This window comes from Lynx canadensis, chromosome D3 (assembly GCF_007474595.2).
Source record: "Lynx canadensis isolate LIC74 chromosome D3, mLynCan4.pri.v2, whole genome shotgun sequence".
Lineage (NCBI taxonomy): Eukaryota > Metazoa > Chordata > Mammalia > Carnivora > Felidae > Lynx > Lynx canadensis.
The window spans coordinates 45,604,727-45,628,246 of NC_044314.2; the positions used below are offsets into that span (position 1 = coordinate 45,604,727).

General features: G+C 44.9%; 1 protein-coding gene across 2 annotated transcripts in view; it reads left to right on the forward strand.

The window, feature by feature from the left end:
• The window catches only part of KCTD1 (potassium channel tetramerization domain containing 1), a 92,960-nt gene that overhangs the window by 142 nt on the left and 69,298 nt on the right, over window positions 1–23,520 (forward strand). The window contains exon 1 of one of the 2 annotated variants that reach the window (XM_030336581.1): window positions 53–2,141. The exons of the other annotated variant lie outside the window; for it this stretch is intronic. Within the exon in view, the coding sequence (XP_030192441.1) occupies window positions 333–2,141 (1,809 nt within the window). The 5' untranslated portion in view covers window positions 53–332. Of the gene's footprint in view, window positions 1–52; window positions 2,142–23,520 lie in introns of those variants that run through there. 2 annotated transcript variants of the gene reach the window in all.

Here is a 23,520-nt window from a genome sequence, read left to right on the forward strand (position 1 = left end):
CCCCCACCGACAGCTCTCCCTCCCCTTTCTTCACCCCCCCCCCGTTAAAGTTTTCTTAGGAGTGGGGAGAGGGGTGGGGGAGGAAGAGGGTCCAGCCAGCCTCCGTCCTTACCCTCTCCCTGCCTAACTTACCCCCGCCTCCCCTCCCCTCCATCCCCTGCGCGCCGCTGCCCCTCCGGAGTAGCGCTCCGAACTGACAATTGGAGCGCGGCTCCTTTAAGAGCCCGGCTTTGCCTCCCGGTAGCTGAAGGTCATTAAACACAAAAGCTCTCAGCGCTGCGGTCCAATATAGCGCATGCGCCCTGCCCGAGGACTGGCAGAGAGACGGCAATATGGCGAGAATGCCTGGCAGCGGGGACTGTAACACCAGCGCGGGCGGCAGCGCCAGCGCCGCCGCCGCCGCCGCCGAGAACAATGGGGAGCGGGGCGAGGGCGAGCGCGGTGCTGGGGGCCGCGGCCGCCGCCACGGCCGCCCGCACTACTGCAGCGCGGGCGAGGAGGAGGAGGAAGAGGAGGAGGACGACGAGATCCAAGAGGTGCAGATAACGGGGGACGAGGAGGAGGAGGACGGAGGTGGGGGGCTGGAGGAGGACGAGGAGGAGGAAGAGGAGGAGGAAGAGATGGGGCTGGACTGGGACGAGCCCCTGGAGCCCGAGGACTCGGCCGGGGAGGAGTTAGAGCCCGAGCCGGTCCATATGATCAATATGGACCAGAGCGCCGCGCTGGAGCCCGAGGCGCCGCCGCGACTGCTGGCGCCCCGGGCCCGCGGCGGGCCGCCCGGGGACAGCGCCGAGCTGGACCCCGACGTGCTGCAGCGCCCCGAGCGGGCCCGGCTGAGCGAGAACACCCGGCTGGCCACCCGCTACGCCGTGCGCATCTTCCGGGAGTACCTGAGCGAGAAGGCGCAGAGCCCGGACTTCGAGACCATGGACAAGGGGGCGCTGTGCCGCGTGCTGCGCTCCTTCTACGCCGAGGCCCGCTCCAAGAGCGGCCAGCTCTACAGCAAGTCGTCGCTCATCAGCATCCGCAGCTCCCTCAACCGCTACCTCAACGAGCCCCCGTACTGCCGCACGCTCGACCTCACCAAGGACCCCGAGCTGCGCAGCGCCAACCTGACGCTGGCTGCGGTCATCCGCAAGCTCGAGGAGCAGGGCGCCGGGCCCGTGGTGCAGAAGCAAGCCATCACGCGTGCCGACCTGCGCAAGCTCTACACCTCCAGCGTCTTCAGCACCAACACGCCCTTCGGGCTGCTCAACAAGGTCTGGTTCGAGACTTGCATGTACTTCTGCACGCGCGGCCGCGAGAACCAGCGCGAGCTGGAGGAGGACTCCTTTGGGCTGGCTATGGATGAGGACGGCCGCAAGTTCGTCTACTTTAAGTCCCTCGGGCCTTACCATAAGTCGCGCTCGTCGTCGTGGAGCAAGAAGCGTGCCGAGAGCAGCGACGAGGAGAACTTGCCCCGCATGTACGAGACGGGCACCGAGTTCTGCCCCTACGCCAGCTTCGTCAAGTACCTGTCGAAGCGCAACCCCCTCTGCAAGGCGTTCTTCCAGCGGCCGCGGGACCACTGCAGCGAGGGCGATGTGACCTGGTACGAGAACAAAGCCATCGGCAAGAACTTGCTGGGCACCAGGATGCAGATGCTCTCGAAGGCGGCCAAGCTCTCCAAGACCTACACCAACCACTGCATCGGCGCCGTCTCCATCGCCACGCTCAACAGCATCGCGGGCATCGGCACCAAACTGGGCTCGCCCGCCCCGCAGGGCTGCTACGCGGAGGCTCTAAACGGGGCGGCTCGCCACCACTCCCACCACCCCCCCACCCATCCCTCCCACCACCACCGCCCCCAGCCGCCCTCGCTGGGGAACACCTATATCCTCCCCAAAGACAGCCAGGTCGGGCCCGACGTGAAATCTGAGGCTGCGCCCAAGCGCGCTCTGTACGAGTCGGTGTTCGGGTCTGGGGATATCTGCGGCCCCTCTTCCCCCAAAAGACTTTGTATCCGCCCCTCGGAGCCTGTGGATGCGGTGGTGGTGGTTTCCGTGAAACACGACCCCCTGCCTCTTCTTCCAGAAGCCAATGGGCACAGAAGCACCAATTCTCCCACAGTAGTTTCACCTGCTATTGTTTCCCCCACCCAGGTAACCAAACCAAACTCTATGCATGAAATGTTTCTTTGGTACCATTTCTAGACTAACTCCTGCTAACGCAGGTCTGGGTCCGGGCGGGGAGGAGTTTTAAAAAGTACTAAATATACTGAATCAGATTTGATTTGGTTGATTTCACCCTTAGGAGCTTAACTCTTGTGCTTTTCAGGAAAGTTTATGCCTAACCTTAAAAGATGTTGAAAGCCAAGGTCCCTAACATTCAGTGCTGAGCTGTAAGGCTAAAACTTCAAAGTTCTCAGAACAAAAGGGTTGGAGGCAGCCTGACTCTCCATTGAATGCATGAGTTTAATAAGGCACGGTGCAGGAATACCGCGCATATAAAGGAAATAATTACTTAAAATATATTTGAGTAAAGTAACCATTAAAATACTCTTGCATATTCGCCATAGCTTACAAAGATTAAAACAAAAACGGTTATAAAAAAGAAAAAAGAAAACGTGCCAAGCCCACTTCCTGTAAGTGGGCGGGGAGTGGAGAGATTGGTAACCAGTGCCAGTTTATACTGTAATAGGTAGCTGAATGTAAAGTGATGTTTGGGGTGCGCTTTCCATAAAATAAAGTCACTTGTTAATAGAAGGAAGGGGGATCAGCACTACCAGCCAGGCTCCCTGCCCGGTAGTGGGTAGCACCTAGGCAACAAACTTCACTGCCTCTCCCTAGCCCCATGGGGCTCACTATCTAGGGGGCAGGTAACACTTAAGAATATAGGTATTTAATTAAGACAAACTGCGCAGTAGTGTGTCAAGGACATCCAAAGTTAAGAAGTTGTAGCCCAGAAGCTGAGCCCTTTGGGCAAATCAGTTTACCTCTCTGGACTTCAGAGTCCTCATCAAGGATTAGGGAACTGTTTCAATATTAATATTAGTTAATTCTCAGCAGTACCAAATTCTAGGTTGAGATTGAGGACTTGAACGGATGCTTATTATTATTTTTCCTAGAGGAATATATTCATATTACTAAAATTGTACTCATCTTTGGAATACTCTTCTCTGGGAGTCAGAAACGAGAGGTCTTTGGGGACTGTGCTCTATTCTGCAGGCAGGAGTAGCCACTGGAGGTTTTACAACTCTGACCTCCCTGCCATCATGCAGAAGTAGGAATTTCGACTGTAAGTCTGGAGGTGTAGTGCAGGCCCTTCAAGAAACAGATGTCAGGTACCTCTGTGCTTTTTCCAAAGTGGAAATTCCAGTTCTGGACAATCTGACCCTTTCAGAGGTTTACCAGCTAATCATCAAGGCCAACAGAGAAAGGGGCTGCGAATGAATTTAATATAAACAGCAAAGTTCTCTAAAATACACAAGACCTGCCGGCTACGTGTCTTTCTGTACTTCTATGTGCGTGGTACATTTCCGACAGACCAGGGGGTGGTTTTATGGAGTTGTAAGGGCGGAGAGGAGAATTCTTCTTTGGAGAATTTGGGTTTGCTTTTTCTTTGAGAGCAAAAATAAATGTTCACATTCTTCTGATAAAGTAAGACCCTTAAAATGTCCTGGTTTAGAGTGGCACCTGATTAATTGAGGAGTGAAAAGCCTGAGAAAGTTTAACATTAAAGTATATATCTGCTTGGAATAATAATGAAACAGTTTGCCTCCTGGCGTCAGTCTGCTAGTTTCTTGACATCAGTGTCCTATAGAATCGAGTTAAGATTCAAAAGATGGGAGGAGGGAGTTGTTCCGGTCGGTTTTGTTTTGGTCTAAGGAATGCAGTTGCTCTGTCACAGTCTTGTTTTAACTGAGTGAGATAAATCAGTTCTATAAACCTGAATACTGATTCATTTATTTTTCTTGAGTTACTGTCACGTAAATATAGATTACAATTAAAAATAGATTTGAGTGTCTATATGTTGGCTGATTGTTACTATGCAAAACGTTATTATAGCTGAGTTCCTTGTAGTTAAAACACTACAAAAAGTTGTTCACGTATTAACACGCCTGCTTTTCACTTATGTTAAAGTAAGTCTTTAACCAGGATTAAGAAGTTTAAGGGAACTCTAGTGATTCCTATAGAAGTCACCTTATGCGGTCTGAGCATTCTAAGAATGATACAAATGTTGAGTTTCTGTAGAAAGCTGATATTAAACTTTTTCCTCTTGTATTTATTAAAATCACTGTAACCTTGAGGTCCAGGGCATTTCCTGGGGATTAATGACCGGCTGGGATTAGTGGCCCAAGGCACTGCTTTAGGCAGTCACCTCCTCTTGGCTGGTCATTAATCTTCAGGAAATGCTGTTAGGTCATTAATCTTCAGGAAATGTATGCCTTCAGCTTCAGTCACTATTACTTAATTATGAACACAGGCTATCTAACCTTAATATTGGCCAGACTCCTCAAGTGGTATTGCACAGAACTCCACCGTTGACCCTCTTATTCTAGACTTCTTGAGAATACTCACACCCCGATGCTTTGATTCTCTTCTAACGTTGCAAGTTTCTCAACAAACGAAGAGCCTAGAACTTTAAATGCATTTACTCTTTTTACTTCTTGAGAGTGTTCATAAGTGGGTCATTGAAAAATGAATGCATCCAAGGATTAACAATCATGGAATTTGTGATTTTTACTCACGTGAAGTTCCTGATTTTTGTTGGTTTTGTCGGGTGGGGAGGGGTTATGGTAGCGGTTGTGATGGTTGCTTTAAGAAGTTCACTCTAATTCCCTGGAATGGCTGTGGTAAAAGCAAAGGGTAGTTTCCATCTCCCCTCCTCCTGCATAGCTGTTGTGATCTAAGATGATCCACTTACTGGTGCGGCTTCTTAGCGCTCATGGAGATCACATGGTACATTTTAAAAGGCTTAGTTTAGCACAGCCCCTCCTACATTTTCATAGCTGTTCTCTTTACATGAAAATACAGCATTCTTCCTGCCTCAGAGAACAGTTCTTCTGCTTAGATGGATGATAGAGATTTGTAACTTTAGTCTTTTTTATTTGCACACAACATAGTAAGGTTTAGATTCTAAATGTCATAGTTTTGTTGCTAAAGCTTTTATAGACTGTGCCTCTCTCCAGTACCAAAGATGTGAGCATTAGCTCCCTAAAATACATACTCAGGCACCTTTGTGAGCTTGTGACAAAGGTGTCTTCAGTTGCGTGTGTTTGACTTTAACCCATATTACTTCTAGAAATACTTTTCAGGAATTCTGCAAGTAGGAAATCGAGTAGTGGAAAGAGTCTGGAGCTGGTGGTGCACATCCCCCGTGTCTGTTTCATTGACTTCACTAGGAGCCAGTCACACCTTATAGCGTCCCAGCTGAAAAGGAGAGCAGCCTGTCTGTGGGGCACATACAGTTGTTCCTGACCTTGCCTTTGAGAAGTCAGATGTTGTTAGCACTGGGAAACCAGCTTTCAGGTGCTTAGTGTGGTTCAGGTGCTTAGTGTGGGAAGGGAGAAGGGATATTCAATCTGTCTGCTTAATAGAAAAAACAAACAAACACAAGCATTTTATGCATTATTGAAAAAATCGCCAGTCTTATTTTTAATTTAGGAGGGCTACTCTCTTAAAGAGAGAATCCATCAAACTTCAATAAACGTGAAGGGAGTCGTGGGTTTAACAGCCAGAGCAACTGTAACAAGTCTTTTTTGTAATGGTTATCTGGAGCTATTAGGATTAACTGCCTTGTTTAAATCAGGATATTTCCCTGATTTTTAATGTTAGCTGTGGCTGCCTTCCTTTTTTCTACTGTAGGAGTAGTTGCTCTCCCGTTCAGATTGGTGGAAAAAGTAAATGTCAGTAACATTAAGTGTGTAACTTTTTTCATTCATTCAGGAAGCAGTTATTGAGCACCTACTATTTTGGCTTTGGTACCAGGAATCTTTATAAATTAATCCATTTTCCGCTTGGCAAGTAGTTGCATTGGCAAGATTTTGGCCTCATGAAGTATTAAAACCAGATCAAAATAAGGAAAGTTAAAAGGTGATATACTTAATGGTTTGCAGCAGTCATTTTGGGAAAGAAATCTGTATTCTTAACTCTTGCGTGTTATTATTGCAATCATTATGCAAATCAAGTGTTCTAAATTGCTGTAAACCCACATGTATGTCAGCTCACTATCTATTAAATCTGACCCAGGAAACAGGAAGAGAAGTATTTGCTGCCAAATGAGAAAGTGGTTCCCATTCATTTAAAACTTAAATCCTTTGGGGCGCCTGGGTGGCTCAGTCAGTTGAGCGTCCGACTTTGGCTCAGGTCATGATCTCACAGCTCGTGAGTTCGAGCCCCGCGTTGGGCTCTGTGCTGACAGCTCAGAGCCTGGAGCCTGCTTCTGCTTCTGTGTCTCCCTCTCTCTCTGCCCCTAACCCCCTCGCATTCTGTCTCTGTCTCTGTCAAAAATAAATAAACATTAAAAAAAAAATTAAAAAAAACAACAACAAAAAAAATTTAAATCCTTGAATCATCTCGATTTTAGAGTCTGGCTCCCCAAACAAATGTTACCTAACAGGCCACCCTCTTGTCACTGCAGGTAAGAGTCCCTTTTTCTAATAGGACTGCTTGTTGTATGTGAGACTGTTTAAAGCTGGCTCTGCCTTGGCCCAGGCCAGTCAAAACTCCAATTATTTAATAGAAAGTTAAGTTTCAGGTTACCTTGTGGCGTCTTAGCTGCCATTTCAAAAGCAGAATTGATGCAGGAATTGAGACGTGGTTCCCTGTGTTGCAAATCTTGGGAACAAACCTATAGGCTGGCAATCTGTGGGTTTGTCACATGCTAGAACTTTATTTGTTGAGCCTATTTTTACCTCTCTTGATTGATCCTTCACTGTATTATACTAGTTAATCAGGATGCCTTTCTAAAGACTTCTCTGGAGAATTTAGATAGGGTGAAGGTGGAGGAAATTAGTTGGTCCAGAAGGGCGTATCAACTGACCTTGATAAACTAAACTGAGAGAAAACGTAGCTTTCAGATTTGAAACATTGCATGCGCAAACTTTTTTAGTCACCACTAGTGGTGTTCCAAAGACCCTGAATTCAGTTCAAGAACCTCCTTTTACCTGCTAAGTGCTACCTCCAGGAGCAGGATTTGGCCTTTGCCCTCAGTCCTCCGTGGCAGGTGGGCAAGCTAGTGGGCTTCAAACTGGAGTGATTGCTTGATACACGGACACCACAGTGGAAGCAGATGAACTTTTAAATTTTAGGTTCTGTAAAATTTTAGACTCTAAACTTTAGGTTTTCAGATTTGTAAAATTTTCTCTTTGCCTGCTATTCCTCAAGAGAGGATGGGCTGTGAATGGTGTTGAGTTTTTAGAACAGGGAATGAGCATAATCTAGAAACAGAGTGTTTAAGCCAGTTGAGATCCCTCATCACAGCAAGGGCTGTATTTCCTAACACCCATGGCTTTAAACTAGACAGCAGACCACAGTGTATCCACTATACTACAGAAGACCAAACCTAATTAGACATGTTTTAGGTTTTCAGCAATTCTCCCGTCCTTCTGGTCAACTTCCTTTACAGTCAGACTTCCTTTCAGCTTAGAGTTTAACAACCTGACGGAGCCATTTTTTTTAATTTAATTTAATTTAGTTTAATTTAATTTAATTTTATTTATTTGTTTTTTACTTATATCCTATCCTAAACTCGGTCCAAGCCTGGGATAACCGAATTTTCAAGAACAACAAAGTGGGAGATCTCTTACAGGACTGTAAACAGTCCAGAGCACCTGAACTTTCATCGGGAGTTTTTGTCACAGCAGTTTGCTCTGCTTTGGGAACCCCAGTGGGAACTTCTTTCTTCTGGAAACCCACTGTATTCCGAGATCTGTGATTCCTGTTTAGTGACTACAAACAATTGGGCTCCTACTGGCTGTCCAGGCAGTGAGTTTGGTTGTGTTTCATATGGGGCGGGGGGCCGGGGGGGGGGTGGCAGGGAAGTCCTAAAGCATACTCCTCATACGGGGGGAGCGGTGTGAGGATGGCAGAGGGCTCCCAAGTTGTTTGAGTCCATGTGTATAACCCTGGAAAGCTGAGGGACTTGGGGAGACCTTGAAGGAGAGGATTCCCACATCACCAGCTGGGTTCTGTGCCTCCCACCCTTCTGCCCCTGCCTGCCCCAAGGTAGACATTTGAAAATCCCCTTTATCTTGCAAACCTTTCCTGGGAGGATCCAGCCTCATTCACACCTTGAATTCCTGCTTTCCCCTGATCTCCTGGCAGTGAACCCTGGAAGATGGGCGTTTTGATCCCGTCTGGGAGGAAGGAGGTACCTGCTACCTGAAAGGGCTGACAGATTTAAGAGAGCGTTAGGTTGTAGGCTTCTAGGAAAAGAGGAGAGGAATTCAGAAAGGAATGCTCAAGGATGGCAGAGATAAATGGCGCTTCCTTTGTGAGTAATGTCACAAATTGGAATGTCAGGATTAGTTTGGAAGCTTTTAATCATTATTTTCTAGTTTTACTCTGTGTCTCCAGCTCAGTCAGGTGCCTCACCATTCGGCACCAATCTTTCCTCTCAATCCAAGGAAAAGGGAACTATTATTTATAGCACCCATCTCTTTTGGGTGCTTTCCACCACGTGTCAGGGACCAAGCTAGTAGATATACTATAGATATATATGTATATTCATTTGGTATTTGTAATACATCCCCCCATATAGACAGCATGGTCATGGATAAATACATTTATACAGATATAAATATACACATAATCTGTATATAAACTTGATCCATGAGAAAATTGTCCATTTTGCTATTGTAGTCAAAGAAAAAAGTGTTTAAGGCACGTTTCTTGAGCTTGTGGATTAGTTATGATACTTGAACTTGCTATGTTTTTTCCCATGTAGTGTGAAGGACTATAACTTAGAAGTGAGAAGTGTTCCCAGCCTTCTAGCTGTTCCCAGCCTCCTAGATGTTCTAGGTCAGCGATTGGATCTGATCCAGGCAGGAGTGAATGAGGGGCGGGCTCTGGCCATGGAGGTCTCATTCTGTTGGGCTGCAGTCTGCGGAGACCAAGGAGGCCACATCCTCTGACTGATTTTGTAGTTATGAAGTGGAGTGTAATTAATAATGACTAACATGCACCAAGGGCCTTACAGTGCTCTTCCGACTGGCAGTAGACCAACCCAGGGAGTTATTTCCATTTTATGAAGGAGGAGACTAAGGTCTAACTAACCTTTGTTGGCTAACTTGGTTAAGGTTTAACAACTGATAGGTAGTATGCCTGGATTTGGATCCAGGCCTGTTTGATTCAAGAGTCTCTGCTTTTAAAACATTTTTTTTTAAGTTTATTTATTTTGAGAGAGAGTGTGTGAGCAGGGGAGGGGCAGAGAGAGAGAGAGAGAGAATCCCAAGCAGGCTCCGAGTTGTCAGCGCAGAGCCTGATGCAGGGCTTGAACTCACAAACCATGAGATCATGACCTGAGCCAAAACCAAGAGTTGGGCTCTTACCCAACTGAGCCACCCAGGCATCCCCAGAGTCTCTGTTTACATCCAGTCTATTGATTTCCAAAATTCTTACCAACTGTTCAAATAGAAAAATCCAGCCAATGGAGGGAAGGTGATGTAACATTGGATTCTTATCACTACCTTAGGTGCTTTCCCAGGCCAATTTACGAAGAGAGAACTTGTTACAGTCAAACAGAAATAAATAAAAGGCAGAGAGCACAAAATACTATTTCCAGTGAGTTCATGCTTCTGCTTTGCTGTATGGGGTCCCCCGACCATTGGTAGATTCTGGGACTGTAACAGCCTCTTTTGAGAAGCCCTGTCACTTAGCAGGTAAGAACAGATGCCAGTGCCAGATCCCCCGGACCAGATGTCCACTCCGCTCCCAGTCTCCCTATGTTCCAGTTTCCTCCTTGGTCAGTGGGGATGGTGGTCACACCTACCTTGCAGGGTCACCAGTATTAGGTGAATTACTGTACGAAAAGTGCCTAAAGCCGGAGCACTCAAGGAACATTTACTATCCTTTTATTACCTTAGCACAGAATCTCTTACATTTGAAGAACTGCTGATCTGGATGTTAAAGTCTCAGGCTTCAGTTTTCTCTTGTAAATAGCTGGTCGGGGTGCTGTGTGTGGGGTCTCTGCTGTTTCTTCTTCAGGGGCGTGCCTGGACTCCGGCCAGTAGCAGTTCCTCTGGTCTCCTAGTAGATAGGAAGTCTCCAGGTGGCCTCTTGCATGCCTGACTGGCTCAGTCAGAGGAGCCTGTGCGACTCTTGAACTTGAGGTTGTGAGTTCAAGCCCCACGTGGAGTGTAGAGATTACTTAAATAAATAAAACTTAAAAACAAAAAACCCATCACATCCATGTGGATGCTTTACCCCTGAAGCCTGTTTTTCTCTCCTCTGCTTTCCTTTAAGATTTGCATTTGCTGTGGCTCCAGGCGGGATCGATCTCTACACCTTGTCGGTATATTCCGCAGGCTGCTCCCATTTCTCTTTACAAAAGACTTGGAAATTTTCAAGCGCTAAAGAGGGGAGCAGAGAGCACTCTGCGGGGCATAATTGATGCCCAGACTCCATCAGGTTTGCAAAAGTTGGCCTAGGGGTGCTCACTGGGGCTTTTTTACAAGAGATGAAATTTTATCAAAACGGTTTGGGATTCTGGGAGTGATCATCACACTGGAGTTCTTAACGGTGTTAGGAGGGTCATTATAGCAATGACTTTCAGCGTTCCAGAAACAGGGCCTATAATTTGGCTAGTTCCTATGTTATGGCATTTGCATTTCCTTAATGCATAATTGGACTATAATTTTCTAAAACTTGACTTCGGTCTTGGAGATTCTATAAATCAATAGACATTCCACTTAAAGTTGAGGTGTACAAATACATGTTTTGAGCAGACTGCAAAATCAGAGTAATTGGTGGTTTGATGCGGTGTTGCTGACCAATTAATGACCTCTTGTGATTTGTTTTAAGTTTGACAAAGTGCTCTTATAAAATAGAAATGATTGATATGATGATGCAGGGATTCATTACCCCTAATTTAGTTTGCCCTTCAATTACTCACAGTATTCAGCCACCATAGTCCTTACAGGGATAAGTTTGTGGGCTTTTAGAATTATATTAATTCTGTTAATTAATACATACAATTAATCTATTAATTTTATTAAGCCAGCTCGTATGAAATGTTGGCTTCTGTTTTATGACATTCTCTCTGACAAAACTAAATAGATTTTAGATAGTTTCTTCTATTGTGAACAAACATCTCATTGTTTTTTACTCCAGAAAAAAAAAAAAAAAGACTTGTAGGATGTTTATTTTTCAGTGGATTGAGGTAGCAGTTTAAAATCCTATTGCTGTAGAAACACACAGAACCAAATAAAAATGTAATAAGACTATGACAGAACTGAGTAAGGTAGCTTCATTTTCCTTTCCTTACTCGGTGTTCATTCACGTGTTAGTTTTTTATAATTAGTGGTAGGATCTTCATAAAACTGGTGATTTCACTGTTTTCTGGATCATTTTATTAGGGGAAGGAGAAATGATCAAATGATCTCTCCTCTGCTTTTCTTTAAGCTTTAACCAACTGAGCCACCCAGGCGCCCCCAGAATCTCTGCTTTAAATTTTTTTTTTTTTTTCAAATTTTATTTATTTTTGGGACAGAGAGAGACAGAGCATGAACGGGGGAGGGGCAGAGAGAGAGGGAGACACAGAATCGGAAACAGGCTCCAGGCTCCGAGCCATCAGCCCAGAGCCCGACGCGGGGCTCGAACTCACGGACCGCGAGATCGTGACCTGGCTGAAGTCGGACGCTTAACCGACTGCGCCACCCAGGCGCCCCAAGAATCTCTGCTTTAAATTCATAGTCTGCTGATTCCAAAATTCTTACCAACTGTTCAAGGCTTTTTCCACTTGCTTTTTTTCTTTTTTTCTTTTTTTTTTTTTTACACTTACAAAGAGGATCATGAGATCATAGATCCTTTCCCTCTGTTTAACTGTCATCTCAAGTGATATGGTTTGGAACCACCTGTGGGGATATGAATGATCTAAGAAGAGAAAAGTCAAGGTGAGGGAGCATGCTATACAGTAAAACTCTCAAAATCAAATTTATTTATAAAAGCATTTATTGAGCACTTGTTGTTTGCAAGGTGGGAATTTGGAGGTAAGGAATAACTTAGAAATAGTTAAGAGAAGATACTGGAGAACTAGAAAGGCAATACCTAGGTAAAGTCAAAAGGAGGACTAGTTGATGAGGAAGAGGGTCTGGCCTTAATGACTCTTCACAAGTAAACCCTGGAGAGTAAATTGTGTGTCTTACTGTCTAAGAAGTGGGACTGAAGGTGGCCTAACCAAACTGAAAGCGTGAACATTTAAATCTTAAAAATGTATAAGGAGAATATGAAAACTTGGAGAAAATAAAATCTTGTCAAAATGTAAGCCTTTTCTTTGCTATCACATTGAGACCTCTTGTGAAAGCCTTAGTACATGGCTAAATTTTAGATGTCCCAGCACGAAGGAAAGGTGCCACGTTTTGCCACGCATCAGCCCCTCCAAATGTTCACCCAGTTGTTCAAGCATGTATTTTAAGGTTGAGTATTCCAGCAGTAACCCAAAGAAATTCAGAACTGATACTTTGCCACAGTTTGCTTTTAATGACAACTTTTGCTGTCACTAGAAGCCTGGCTCCTTTGGTGCCCGGCATTATTTCTTTCACATCTCGGGGACTGTGGGACCACACTGTGAATAGCGTTATACTAAGGTGCACGTGAATTGTGCTTTACTGTTTGCAAAGGGCACTTTGTTCTAAGGAAGCTGTATATGGCTTCGAGTGGGTACAGTGTCAAGTGGGTACAGGGTTAGATAGATGGTGGGGACACAGATAAAGTCCTTGTATTTGGAGGACTCACTCGTAGTCTTGTGGAGGAGGTAGACAAGGAACATGAAGAATAAACCCCAGTTGTGGGTTATGTGATTCTCTGTGTACACACGCAAGCTGACAGGAGAGGATAGGAATGGTCATTGTGCCCATTCTGGAAATGAGAGAAACCCTCAGAGAACTTAGGCAGTTTCTCAAGTTCACCTCCCAACAGAGGAGCAAAGTTAAAGTTCTGTTTCCAACTCTAGGTATAGGCCTCTTCTACAATGGTACTTTTTTAGCCTTAATTTCTTTAATGTTTGTTTATTTTTGAGAGACAGAGAGAGAGTATGAGCAGGGGAAGGGCAGAGAGAGAGTGACACAGAGAATCCCCAGTAGGCTCCAGGCTCTGAGCTGTCAGCAAAGAGCCCAACGCGGGGCTCGAACTCACCAGCAGTGAGATCATGACCTGAGCTGAAGTCGGACGCTTAACTGACTGAGCCACCCGGGCGCCCCTGAAAACTAAAAGAATCTTAATGTGATTTTGTGCTTTTGGAGTTGCAGGAAAATAAAAAGGAACATTCTGGATTAGGGTGAAATAGAATGGCTACGTCTTCCAAATGTCAGCACACTCTCTAGATGACAGTGGCCGAAAGCTGTAGTTGGATGATTGACTTGGGGGTCTTCCGAGGAGCCCTTTGTGCAGCGGTGGAGGGCCGGCGGCGGCTGCTCATCAGGTCTGACACTCACTGGGGGCAGGGCGCGGGCTCTGTGACCTCCTTCACTGTTCTCTGTGGAGGTTGACTTGCCCCCCAAGGCCTTCAGTCTTTCCCACTTCACTCGGAGCACTTAATTAAAAGAAAAAGTGAGCCCAGTTCTGATGCAGAGTTATGACTAGTAAAAAGAACCAATAAAAATGACTATAAAGGGCCTGACAAATAGAAAATGTTTAATAATACTAAGGCGCTTTATGGAGCAAGGGTTTACCTCTTGGCACAGGATGACAGGCGTTCCTGCAGAGGCTTTTCCCTTGCTGCTGCTCTTGGCAGGCAGTTCTTGCCCGGCTGGAACAGGCGAGGGAGACGGGTTCTGTCAGCCTGGGGTCACCTGACTTCTTACTGCAAGAAGATCGCAGGGAAGTGACAGCCCGCTGACATGTGGCCCTTTTGTTGGTGACAACAGATAACATGAGGGATAAAGGACACTTAGGTGACCCAGGAGCCAAAAGGAAAACAAGGAAGGGACACAGAAAAAGAAAAAAAAAAGGGAAGGGAAAGGAAGGGCAGGGCTAAGGAACCTGCAGTCTTACAGGAAGTTTGGGGCAGAACTAACATTCTCTATCAGTTCCAATTAGACTTACCAAAGAATAGACCAAGTTAGAGTTAGGAGAATAACTATCCTGAATGGCCTTGGGAAAGTTACTTAGTTTTTCAACTGTTAGAGGGGTAATACTGTTGTGAGTAGTAAAAGCCCATGGTATGTGCTCAATAACTGATAACTTTGTTTAAAAAAATTCTGTTGGTTAGAGATTATTGGAAAAGTAGAAGGATGGCAATAATTTACAGCTGATCCTCGATATTAATTTTTAATTTTTTGAAGATTTCATTTTTTAAGTAATCTCTATGCCCATTGTGGGGCTTGAACTTACAACCTGAGGGTCAAGAGTCACATGCTCTACCAACTGAGTCCGCTAGGTGCCCCCTCAATATTCTCTTTTAAAGCTAAGACAGAGGATCCAAAAAAAAATCACAAAGTATTTATAAACACAGGTGAAAGGATGCAAACACGCAAAAAACCCAGTTGGAGAACCCACATCTGTGCTGGGAATAAAATAATGATCATCAAAATCATAAAAATGAATCATAAAAACTATATAAAGTTCAGGGAGAGATAGATAACTAAATTCTAGATATCCCTGTTTGAGCCAGTGTGTAACTCACTAAAATGTAAACATAAAATTAAACTTTCAAGCTTTTATTCTCTTTTCATTTATATCATGAAGAAGATAATTTAAATATACTTTGTATAATATGTCTAAAGGATTAATTTTGGACTAACTTTCAAGTAGGTTTTAAACAGAAAAGTTGAAATGAGTTGTAAGTATTGGCAATATGTCTTCTGTATTGAATACAGTTATCCATCTCATTAAAAAATACACCATTTGCACCATTTGATTTTTCCTAATTATAAGCATTGAATTTATAGAAACTGATCTTTTTTTTTTTTTTTTTGTTCATTTTGATTTTTTTTAATGTTTATTTAGTTTTGGTACAGAGAGAGACAGAGCATGAACGGGGGAGGGGCAGAGAGAGAGGGAGACACAGAATCGGAAACAGGCTCCAGGCTCCGAGCCATCAGCCCAGAGCCCGACGCGGGGCTCGAACTCACGGACCGCGAGATCGTGACCGGGCTGAAGTCGGACGCTTAACCGACTGCGCCACCCAGGCGCCCCGATCTTTTTTTTTTTTAAAGTTGTTTTAAATGTTTATTTTTGAAAGAGAGAGAGAGAGAGAAAGACAACAGTAGTGGGGGAGGTGCAGAGAGAGAGGGAGACACAGAATCTGAAGCAGGCTCCAGGCTCTGGGCTATCAGCACAGAGCCTGACGTGGGGCTCGAGCCCACAAACTCTGTGATCATGACCTGAACCGAAGTTGGATGCTTAACCAACTGAGCCAGCCAGGAGTCCCAGAAACTGATCTCTTTGAGAGGTTTATTTTATTTTTAGAGAGAGAGCGCGCATGAGCAGGGCAGAGGGGCACAGAAAGAGAGAAAGACAGAGAGAGACAGAGAGAATCTTAAGTAGGCTCCGTGCCCAGCATGGAATCTGACTTGGGGCTCAATCCCGCGACTATGAGATCATAACCTGAACTGAAATCAAGGGTCCGACGCTCAACTGACTGAGCCACCCAGATGCCCTGAAACTGATCTCTTTTTATTTATAATTTTCACACCAGTAAAGCATATTCTAAGTTTGTTTGGATAAACGAGTATCGTAATTCTCTAGAATATATAACTAGGCGGCGCCTGAGTGGCTCATTCAGTTGAGCATCTGACTCTTGATTTCGGCTCAGGTCATGATCTCACAGTATGTGAGTTCGAGACCCACATGGGACTGTGAGCTGACAATAGGGAGCCTGCTTGGGACTCTCTCCCACTCTCTGCCTCCCCTGCTCCTGCTCTCTCTCTCTTTCAAAATAAGTAAATAAATAAAATTTTTAAATGCTGCATTAAATGTTTTTTTAAAAAAGAGTATATAACTAGGATCTTTTAAACTTTTATCATTGAAAATAATACATATGACCAGATGATAAATTGCAGGGTTTTTTTTTTTTTTTTAATAGCTTAAAAAACGTTCTCATGGCCGCTTGACAACCAGAAAATATCTCCTCCAGATGCAATAAAGAATATGAAACTTTCTGGCAACATACTACATAGAACAGTGGCACTCTTTGTGTTAAAGTGCTAATTTGAGAGAGATTATGTCATTCTCTTAACTCTCTTTTCCTGCTTGACAAATAAAATCCTTGCTCAACTGACATAAATCATGAAATAATTCACATTTTACTCTGAATTTAGTTTAGGAATGAAGTCAGCAAATAGTGTCCACATCATGAAGTATGTGTTAGATAATTAGCCTTCAGAGCATTGCTTACTATCAGGCCAGACCTCTCATTCCTGAAGAATTTGTCGCCATGTTTGAACAGCTAATGTATATGAATAGCATGTTACTGTAAATACACAGTTACTCAGTGCACATTATCCCATCTAATCCTCATGACGGTGGTATAGCTAGAGAGATTCATGGCCTGCCCCAGGAAGGACAGGCAGTAAATGGCAAACCCAGGACTGTATTCCAAGCGTCTCACTCGTCCATTTATTCAGCACATATTTACGGAGCACCTAGTATGTGCTGATCACGGACAACCCAGTAAAGAGCAAGACAGAAGGTTGGTCTCATTTTTCATGGACTTGACCTTCAAGTGGGAGTGACATCAAAACTAACGAAACTATCATGAATATAAACTGAAGTGACTGGGCAGCTACTGTCTCCCTCTGATGGGTCCCCTGCCCCCCATCAGCTGGGTTGCTCCCATACAGAAGCAGGCCACACATACTGGGCACTTGTGCGAACCTAATTGCAGGTGCGGCTTTGCGTGAACCCAGGGCAGATGGAGCTGTGACTGGCCGCGCCCACACTTCCAGATAAAGATGCTCACTGTTGGGGCGCCTGGGTGGCTCGGTCGGTTAAGCATCCGACTTCGGCTCAGGTCATGATCTCACGGCCCATGAGTTCCAGCCCCGCGTCGGGCTCTGTGCTGACCGCTCAGAGCCTGGAGCCTGTTTCGGATTCTGTGTCTCCCTCTCTCTCTGCCCCTCCCCTGTTCATGCTCTGTCTCTCTCTGTCTCAAAAATAAATAAACGTTAAAATTAAAAAAAAAAAAAAAGCTCACTGTTGGATGAGCCACATCAGACTTCAAGTTTCCCTAGTGAACTGTCAGGGGAAGGACACCTATAGCACAGGTGTTAGCATGGTCCATTTCCTAAGAACTCAGAGTGGATAACGCCTCTGACCACCTCAGCCTGTTAGGTAGGATGGGGAAATGGAGGCCCAGGGAGATTGAACGGCACACTCTGGTCTCGAGTCAGGCATTAGTCCTGATTTATTTATTTTTAAAAATGTTTTTTACTTATTTTGAGACAGAGAGAGAGAGAGTGCGTGAGCATGGGAGGCGGATAGAGAAGGAAATACAGAATCCAAAGCAGGGTCCAGGCTCTGAGCTGTCAGTGCAGAGCTGAACGCGGGCTCAAACCCACAAACATGACCTGAGCTGAAGTCAGACGTTCAACTGACCTAGCTACCCAGGTGCCCCAGTCCTGATTTATAGGCTCAGAATCTCTTTCCTGGTGGACAAAGCCCCTTCTCCTCACTTGCTGTAACCTTTATGACATGATTGCTTCAGACTTTACTCGGTTCATACTGACGCTGGACATGGCTCTCCCATGTCACCCAGTGCGGCATCAGCTGCTGAGGGACTGAGGTCTCTCTTCCCCGGGCTACACACTCCCCCAGACTGCCTCTCAGAATAGGTCTGTCGGAAAATCTGCTTTTCTCCCCATCCTGCAAAAGAAAGCACCTAAGGTATCACTAATATTTCAAAAGAAAATATTAACGCAAGTGGGCACTTGCCTGTGAAACCCTTAGTCCATACTTGTGGTGCTGAAGAATCCTGGGATTAGCACCTGAGAACGAGAGATGAGCTGGCCCAGCTGCTGGTTAAACTAAACCGTATCCTAACCTCACTGGCCGTTAATCAGCTAACTCACCTAAACCAATTTACAAGAAGCCCTTCCTAATAAGACAGCTATTACAGGAACCCCTGGTCAGGTGACCCTTGGCATCCCTTCTCTCTCCTTCCTGTGATTGCACCCTTGCAAAAATACCTGCAAATCAAATTTTTACAAATCAGATGTTTGCAAATTAGATTGCAGTTTAAATGCATCGAGGGAAATTTTGTTTTAGAGCCTTCATTTCTCCTTGATGTGAATTTCAACATCGGGTTGGGCTGTTTAGACATACCTTGGTGTAGGGATAGTGCCTGTCGCCACTTCTGCTTTGGGGATTTATATTTTAAATAATTTTTTTTTTCAACGTTTATTTATTTTTGGGACAGAGAGAGACAGAGCATGAACAGGGGAGGGGCAGAGAGAGAGGGAGACACAGAATCGGAAACAGGCTCCAGGCTCCGAGCCATCAGCCCAGAGCCTGACGCGGGGCTCGAACTCACGGACCGCGAGATCGTGACCTGGCTGAAGTCGGACGCTTAACCGACTGTGCCACCCAGGCGCCCCGGGGATTTATATTTTAAGGATGTGTGGATATATCTTTTTTACAATATCCAACCTAATGTGATGTATAAAGTCCTATATCTGACTTAATGTATTTCAACCTGCGTTTGAAATTTTCTAATTAGTTTTGGGTTATTTTATCTTTTATTTGCCGTATGCAGAGTAGCCCTTCAAAAAATATTGGCTGAATATTTTTAAGAGTGAGAGTTAATATTTTCATGATTTTTTTATTTGTTTTACTCTTTAAATAAGGTCCTTTCCTGGAACATTGTCTCATTTGCTCCCTGCTTTATTCCCAATGCTTGGTACAGTGGTTGGCATGTTCTACATACTCAAAAATATTCATAGAAATGAATAAAAATATTTTATGCTAACATTTTAAGGTTAATTGATAATCTTTGCTCTCTTAGCTTTGAGCAGAAAGGATTTAAATGTTTCACCTTCATTTGAAAAAATGAAGACAAATTCTTTAGCTGTGAAGGTTAGAAACAGAAAGTTCCTCCAATAGCACATTAAAAAACCACCTTTCTTTAAACATTTGTTGCACACCTACTGTGTGCCTCCCACTGTGCTCTGAGGATCAGATAGCTAAGACAGTGCCCCTGAAGGTTAAGTCACGTTCTTTTGCTATGTTCCAAATTAATTAATTAATTTATTTATTTATTTTGCTATGTTCCAAATTTAATTTGCCCTCTTGTATTGACTTCTTAGCACATTACGGGAATCACATACACCCAAGTCATGAGCCAGACAGTGCTGGCCTCACCGATGTGTGGGTCTAGCTGGCACCGTTGTGCTCTGTGGGGACGAGGGAGGGACAGCTTTGAGATGGACTTTGCCAAGGTCACCAAACCTGGGCGTTGGCCTCTTCTTCCGTGCTTCCAGTCTGGACCAGCATCTTTCACGTCTGCACTTCTGGCCTACTCAGTTTGTCTTTTGTCTCCTTTTTTCCTTTCCCCATCTCCCTCTTGTCCCCTCTGCCTCTCCCTGACTCAACCTCCAACCCCATAACAGATAAGAGAAACTCTTTTATGAAGGCACATAGTTGATTTCACAGAATCACGTCATCTACTGTGGGATTTGCTCACATTATAAAGATGACAGTAGCAAACTGAGAATTTCTTAATGGAACTCCAACTTCAGGGAGTCAGTGTTACAGTTCGGGTTTAGGGAGAAGAGTTGTATTCACTTGCTTCTCTGTCTGGCCAGCTACCTTGGGTTTTTTGGTTATTTACTCTCTTTTTGCTTTCCTAGTGTTAATTCTATTAATATTAGAATGTGTCATATACTGTATTAGGAAATACCAACGATCATTGTCGTTAGCCCGATTTTACTTTTATAAGATTTGCTCATGGGCTCCAGATGCTTTTTTTGAGTGTTCTCAGCTACAGAATATAAAATCAGCCCTCTCAAGGTTATTTTATATCATTTGGGAATTTTTATCTGTTCCGGTTTTAGGTACAACCTCCTTGGGTTTTATTTTCTTTCAAATTTAAAGAATGATCTTAGAGGATCAAGTACAGTTAATAAAAAGATACAAACCTACCTGTCTGTTTTAACTTTTCTTAGTACTGTTTTTCCACTGGTCTGTTACTTTTGGTTCTTCTTTGGGCTTTACTCTTTGTTTTCATTTCAAGGGGGCGCAGAGAGAACAGAGAAGGGAAGGAGAGACATGGTAGAGAGGGAAGTGCTTCGCAAAAGGCCTTGAGGCAGGAAAGAGCATGGAACATTCCAGAATATTCTAGGACTGAAAGGAAATCTATGGGCTTTGACCATAGAGGGCTTTGAGATGGGGAGGGGTGAGAGAGAAAGCTGAAGTGTTCTTGGCAGGACCTTATGTGTCTGGGCCGTGTTAAAAGGTTTCAGACCTCATCTTATGGCCTGGGCAATTATGGAAGGGTTTTATGCAAAGGAGGACAGGATCGAACTTTTTTTTTTTTTTTTTTTTTTTACAAGTTCTCTTCAATCGAGATGTGGACCATGGATTGCAGAGGAAATAGAACAAGGGTGGACAGAGGAGATGGTGCCTAAGAGCTAAAATAGTAGTAGTGGGGGGTGGAGAGAAGCAGTAGATGATATTTGAGAGGTAGAATCCACAGGGCATGGAGACTGATGGAGGGCCGGGGGACAGAAGGAGTTCCGGTAATGGACCAGGCTACCAGTGGTGCTATATCGGAAGAGGGCCCACAGCAGAAGGAGCCCTGGGGAATAGGGTGAGTTCTGCTTTGGAGATGTTGAGTTTGAGAGGCTCATGGAAATGTTGGATAAGTGGGTAGGTACCAGATCTGGCAAAAGTCTAGGCTGGGGGGGCAAAACTTCAAAGTTCGTCAGTTTATAGATGATAATTGAAGCCATTGGGGTGGGTTGTTTTGCTTAAAAAGAAATCTAGTGGGACAAGAGACAAGAGCCTCAAGACAGTCAAATATTCACCGGCAGAGCAGAGAAGGAATGGGTTGCTGGCATAGAGCCACAGGGCTGTATCAGGAGCCAAGGGAGCCGGTGACTTTGTTAGCATAGCTGTGATTTCAAGTACGATGGGGCTCTGGCTTCTCTACAGGGAGGCTGTCTCTGCAGAGCAGTTTTATGGATGGTGAGCAGAAGCCCTGCTGGAGTGATGGGAGGGCGGGTGAGAGGCCAGGGGAGGGAAACAGCCCCTGCTTTCAGGTCTGACTGTCCAGGAGAGGGAGGGAGCGGGAGAGTCAGGGCTGGAGATCTGCTGGTGGACTTCAGATTTTGCATGTTTTTAAGATGGGAGAGACCCAAACATGTTTACATGCTGATGGGAAGGAGTCCACAGAGAGCAAGACGAATGACGGGGTGGCAGGATCCAGGATCCGCAGGATGGGTGGAGGGGCTGGCTGCCTTTCAGTTGTTTCGTTAATACTTCCATGTGCTTTTCTAAAATCCCTGACAGAAGTGACTGACCTAGGGAAGACTGCTGGGGAACTGTAGCCTCCCTTCCGCTCCCCTGCCCCCAGCCCTTAGAGCCCCCTCCTCCTGCAATGTGCTCCCTGGGGGGGGGTGTGGATTCCTGGTGAGTTAAGGGTTCCCGCTTTCCACCTAAAGGGCAGTCCTCACTCACTTCCCCTTTAGGAGGAGAACTTGGACATCCTTTATCCTTTGTATTTGAATGGAGTAATTGATAAAGCGGAGGATCAAGTTCAAGATAAAGCCCCATTTTATTGAAAGGAAAGCTCCACAAAATAGGAACACTGTATGAAAATGTTTCTCAGACCAGGGAGGCACTGTAGGAGTTGCATTCTGTACGGCCAGTGTGCTGGGTCTCGAGTTTCTTGGAATTCAGATAGGCTCTCCTTAGCATGACTTTAACTGATTTTAAGTACTGTGCACGTATGCAGAGACAGACAAGTTTTAGACTCCAGTCTGAGTTGGGCCTGAATAAAGTAGGTGCCCAAAGGAAAAGACTTTATTTGCTGGCTTTTTCTGAGGGGCGGGGGGAGAATTACTATTATTTGCCAGCAGTGTAATTTTTAAACTTATTTTTCTTAATTATTGAGCTTTATTTACTAGAGCCGTTTTAGGTTCCCAGCAAAATTAAGCAGAAAATCCAGAAAGTGCCCATAGATACACCCTGTCCCCAAGAAGCGTAGCCTCCCCGACTGTCAGCCTCCTGTATCACAGTGATGCATTGTTATAATTGATGACCCTGTAGCGGTACCTTCTTAGCACCCAAACCCCACGGTTTACACTTGTGCACATTCTATGGGTTTTGGCAAATGTCCAAGGACATGTATCCACTCTTGTAGTATCACACAGAGTAGCCTCACGGCCCTAAAAATCCTGTGCTGCACCTGTTCATCTCTCCCTCCCCTCCATTTATGTATTTATTTGTTGGCTTGCAGTAATCCTCTTCCACGTACACGTAAAAAATTTGTTTTTCAGTCTCTCCTTTCTGAAGATCTTGATAGAATCCTAATAATAGCTTTGTTTTGGTTTGAATACTTTTGTACACAACAGAAAAATTCAACCACTGACCTGGAATTTGAACTTTAAAGCAATAAGGCATCTAATTGCAGCTTTTTTCTTCTCTCTGTAAGTATTCCCTCCTCCGCACCGCCCCCCCCCCCCCAACACTTCTGTAGTTAACATTTCAACAGAAGCTGTTTTTTTTCTTTTCTACTTTGAGGGAGGGATAGAGGAGAGGGCAGACCTGCCCTTGACCCTCGCCTCCCAGCTCACTGTGCTGGGCAGTCAGCTGAGCACGTGTTCTTTGTATTCCTATTTGGCCCCTCCTGGGCGTTGCAGAGTACCTAAAGAGCCTAGAAGGAGAAACTGTGGCTCTTAGAGGTGCTGACAACAGTGTTCTCAGCAGGAACTTTAAAAGAAAGAGGGAGAAAGGTACTTTGGAGATTAAGGGGTTAAAACATTAGCATTCTGGGCTCTGCTGTTTACTCATTGCTGCTTTGTACAGAAAATACGTTGCTTTAAAGCCTAGGAAAACTGGCAGTTGTAAATTCTGCTGTTTGAAAGCTGTTGGGAAAGATCCCCATGCGTGCATGGTGGTTTGGATTGAATATACCAATTCTTCAGCCCCCTGCCCATCAGCTTTCCTCACGCATACTCTTCCCCATTTACCAAGCCTTTATCCCGCGTCTCCTTTCCAACATGTTTCTGGATGTCTTGAGGGAGACAGTAGGAAAGCAGGCATCCCTTTTCAGACTTTACTCTGCACCATTGTCCTGACCTTTTTCTCATTTCGCCAGTACTCATATTTACCTAGTATTTTTCTGTTGACTATTTTACACTCATCCCAAGTGATAGTCGCCAGG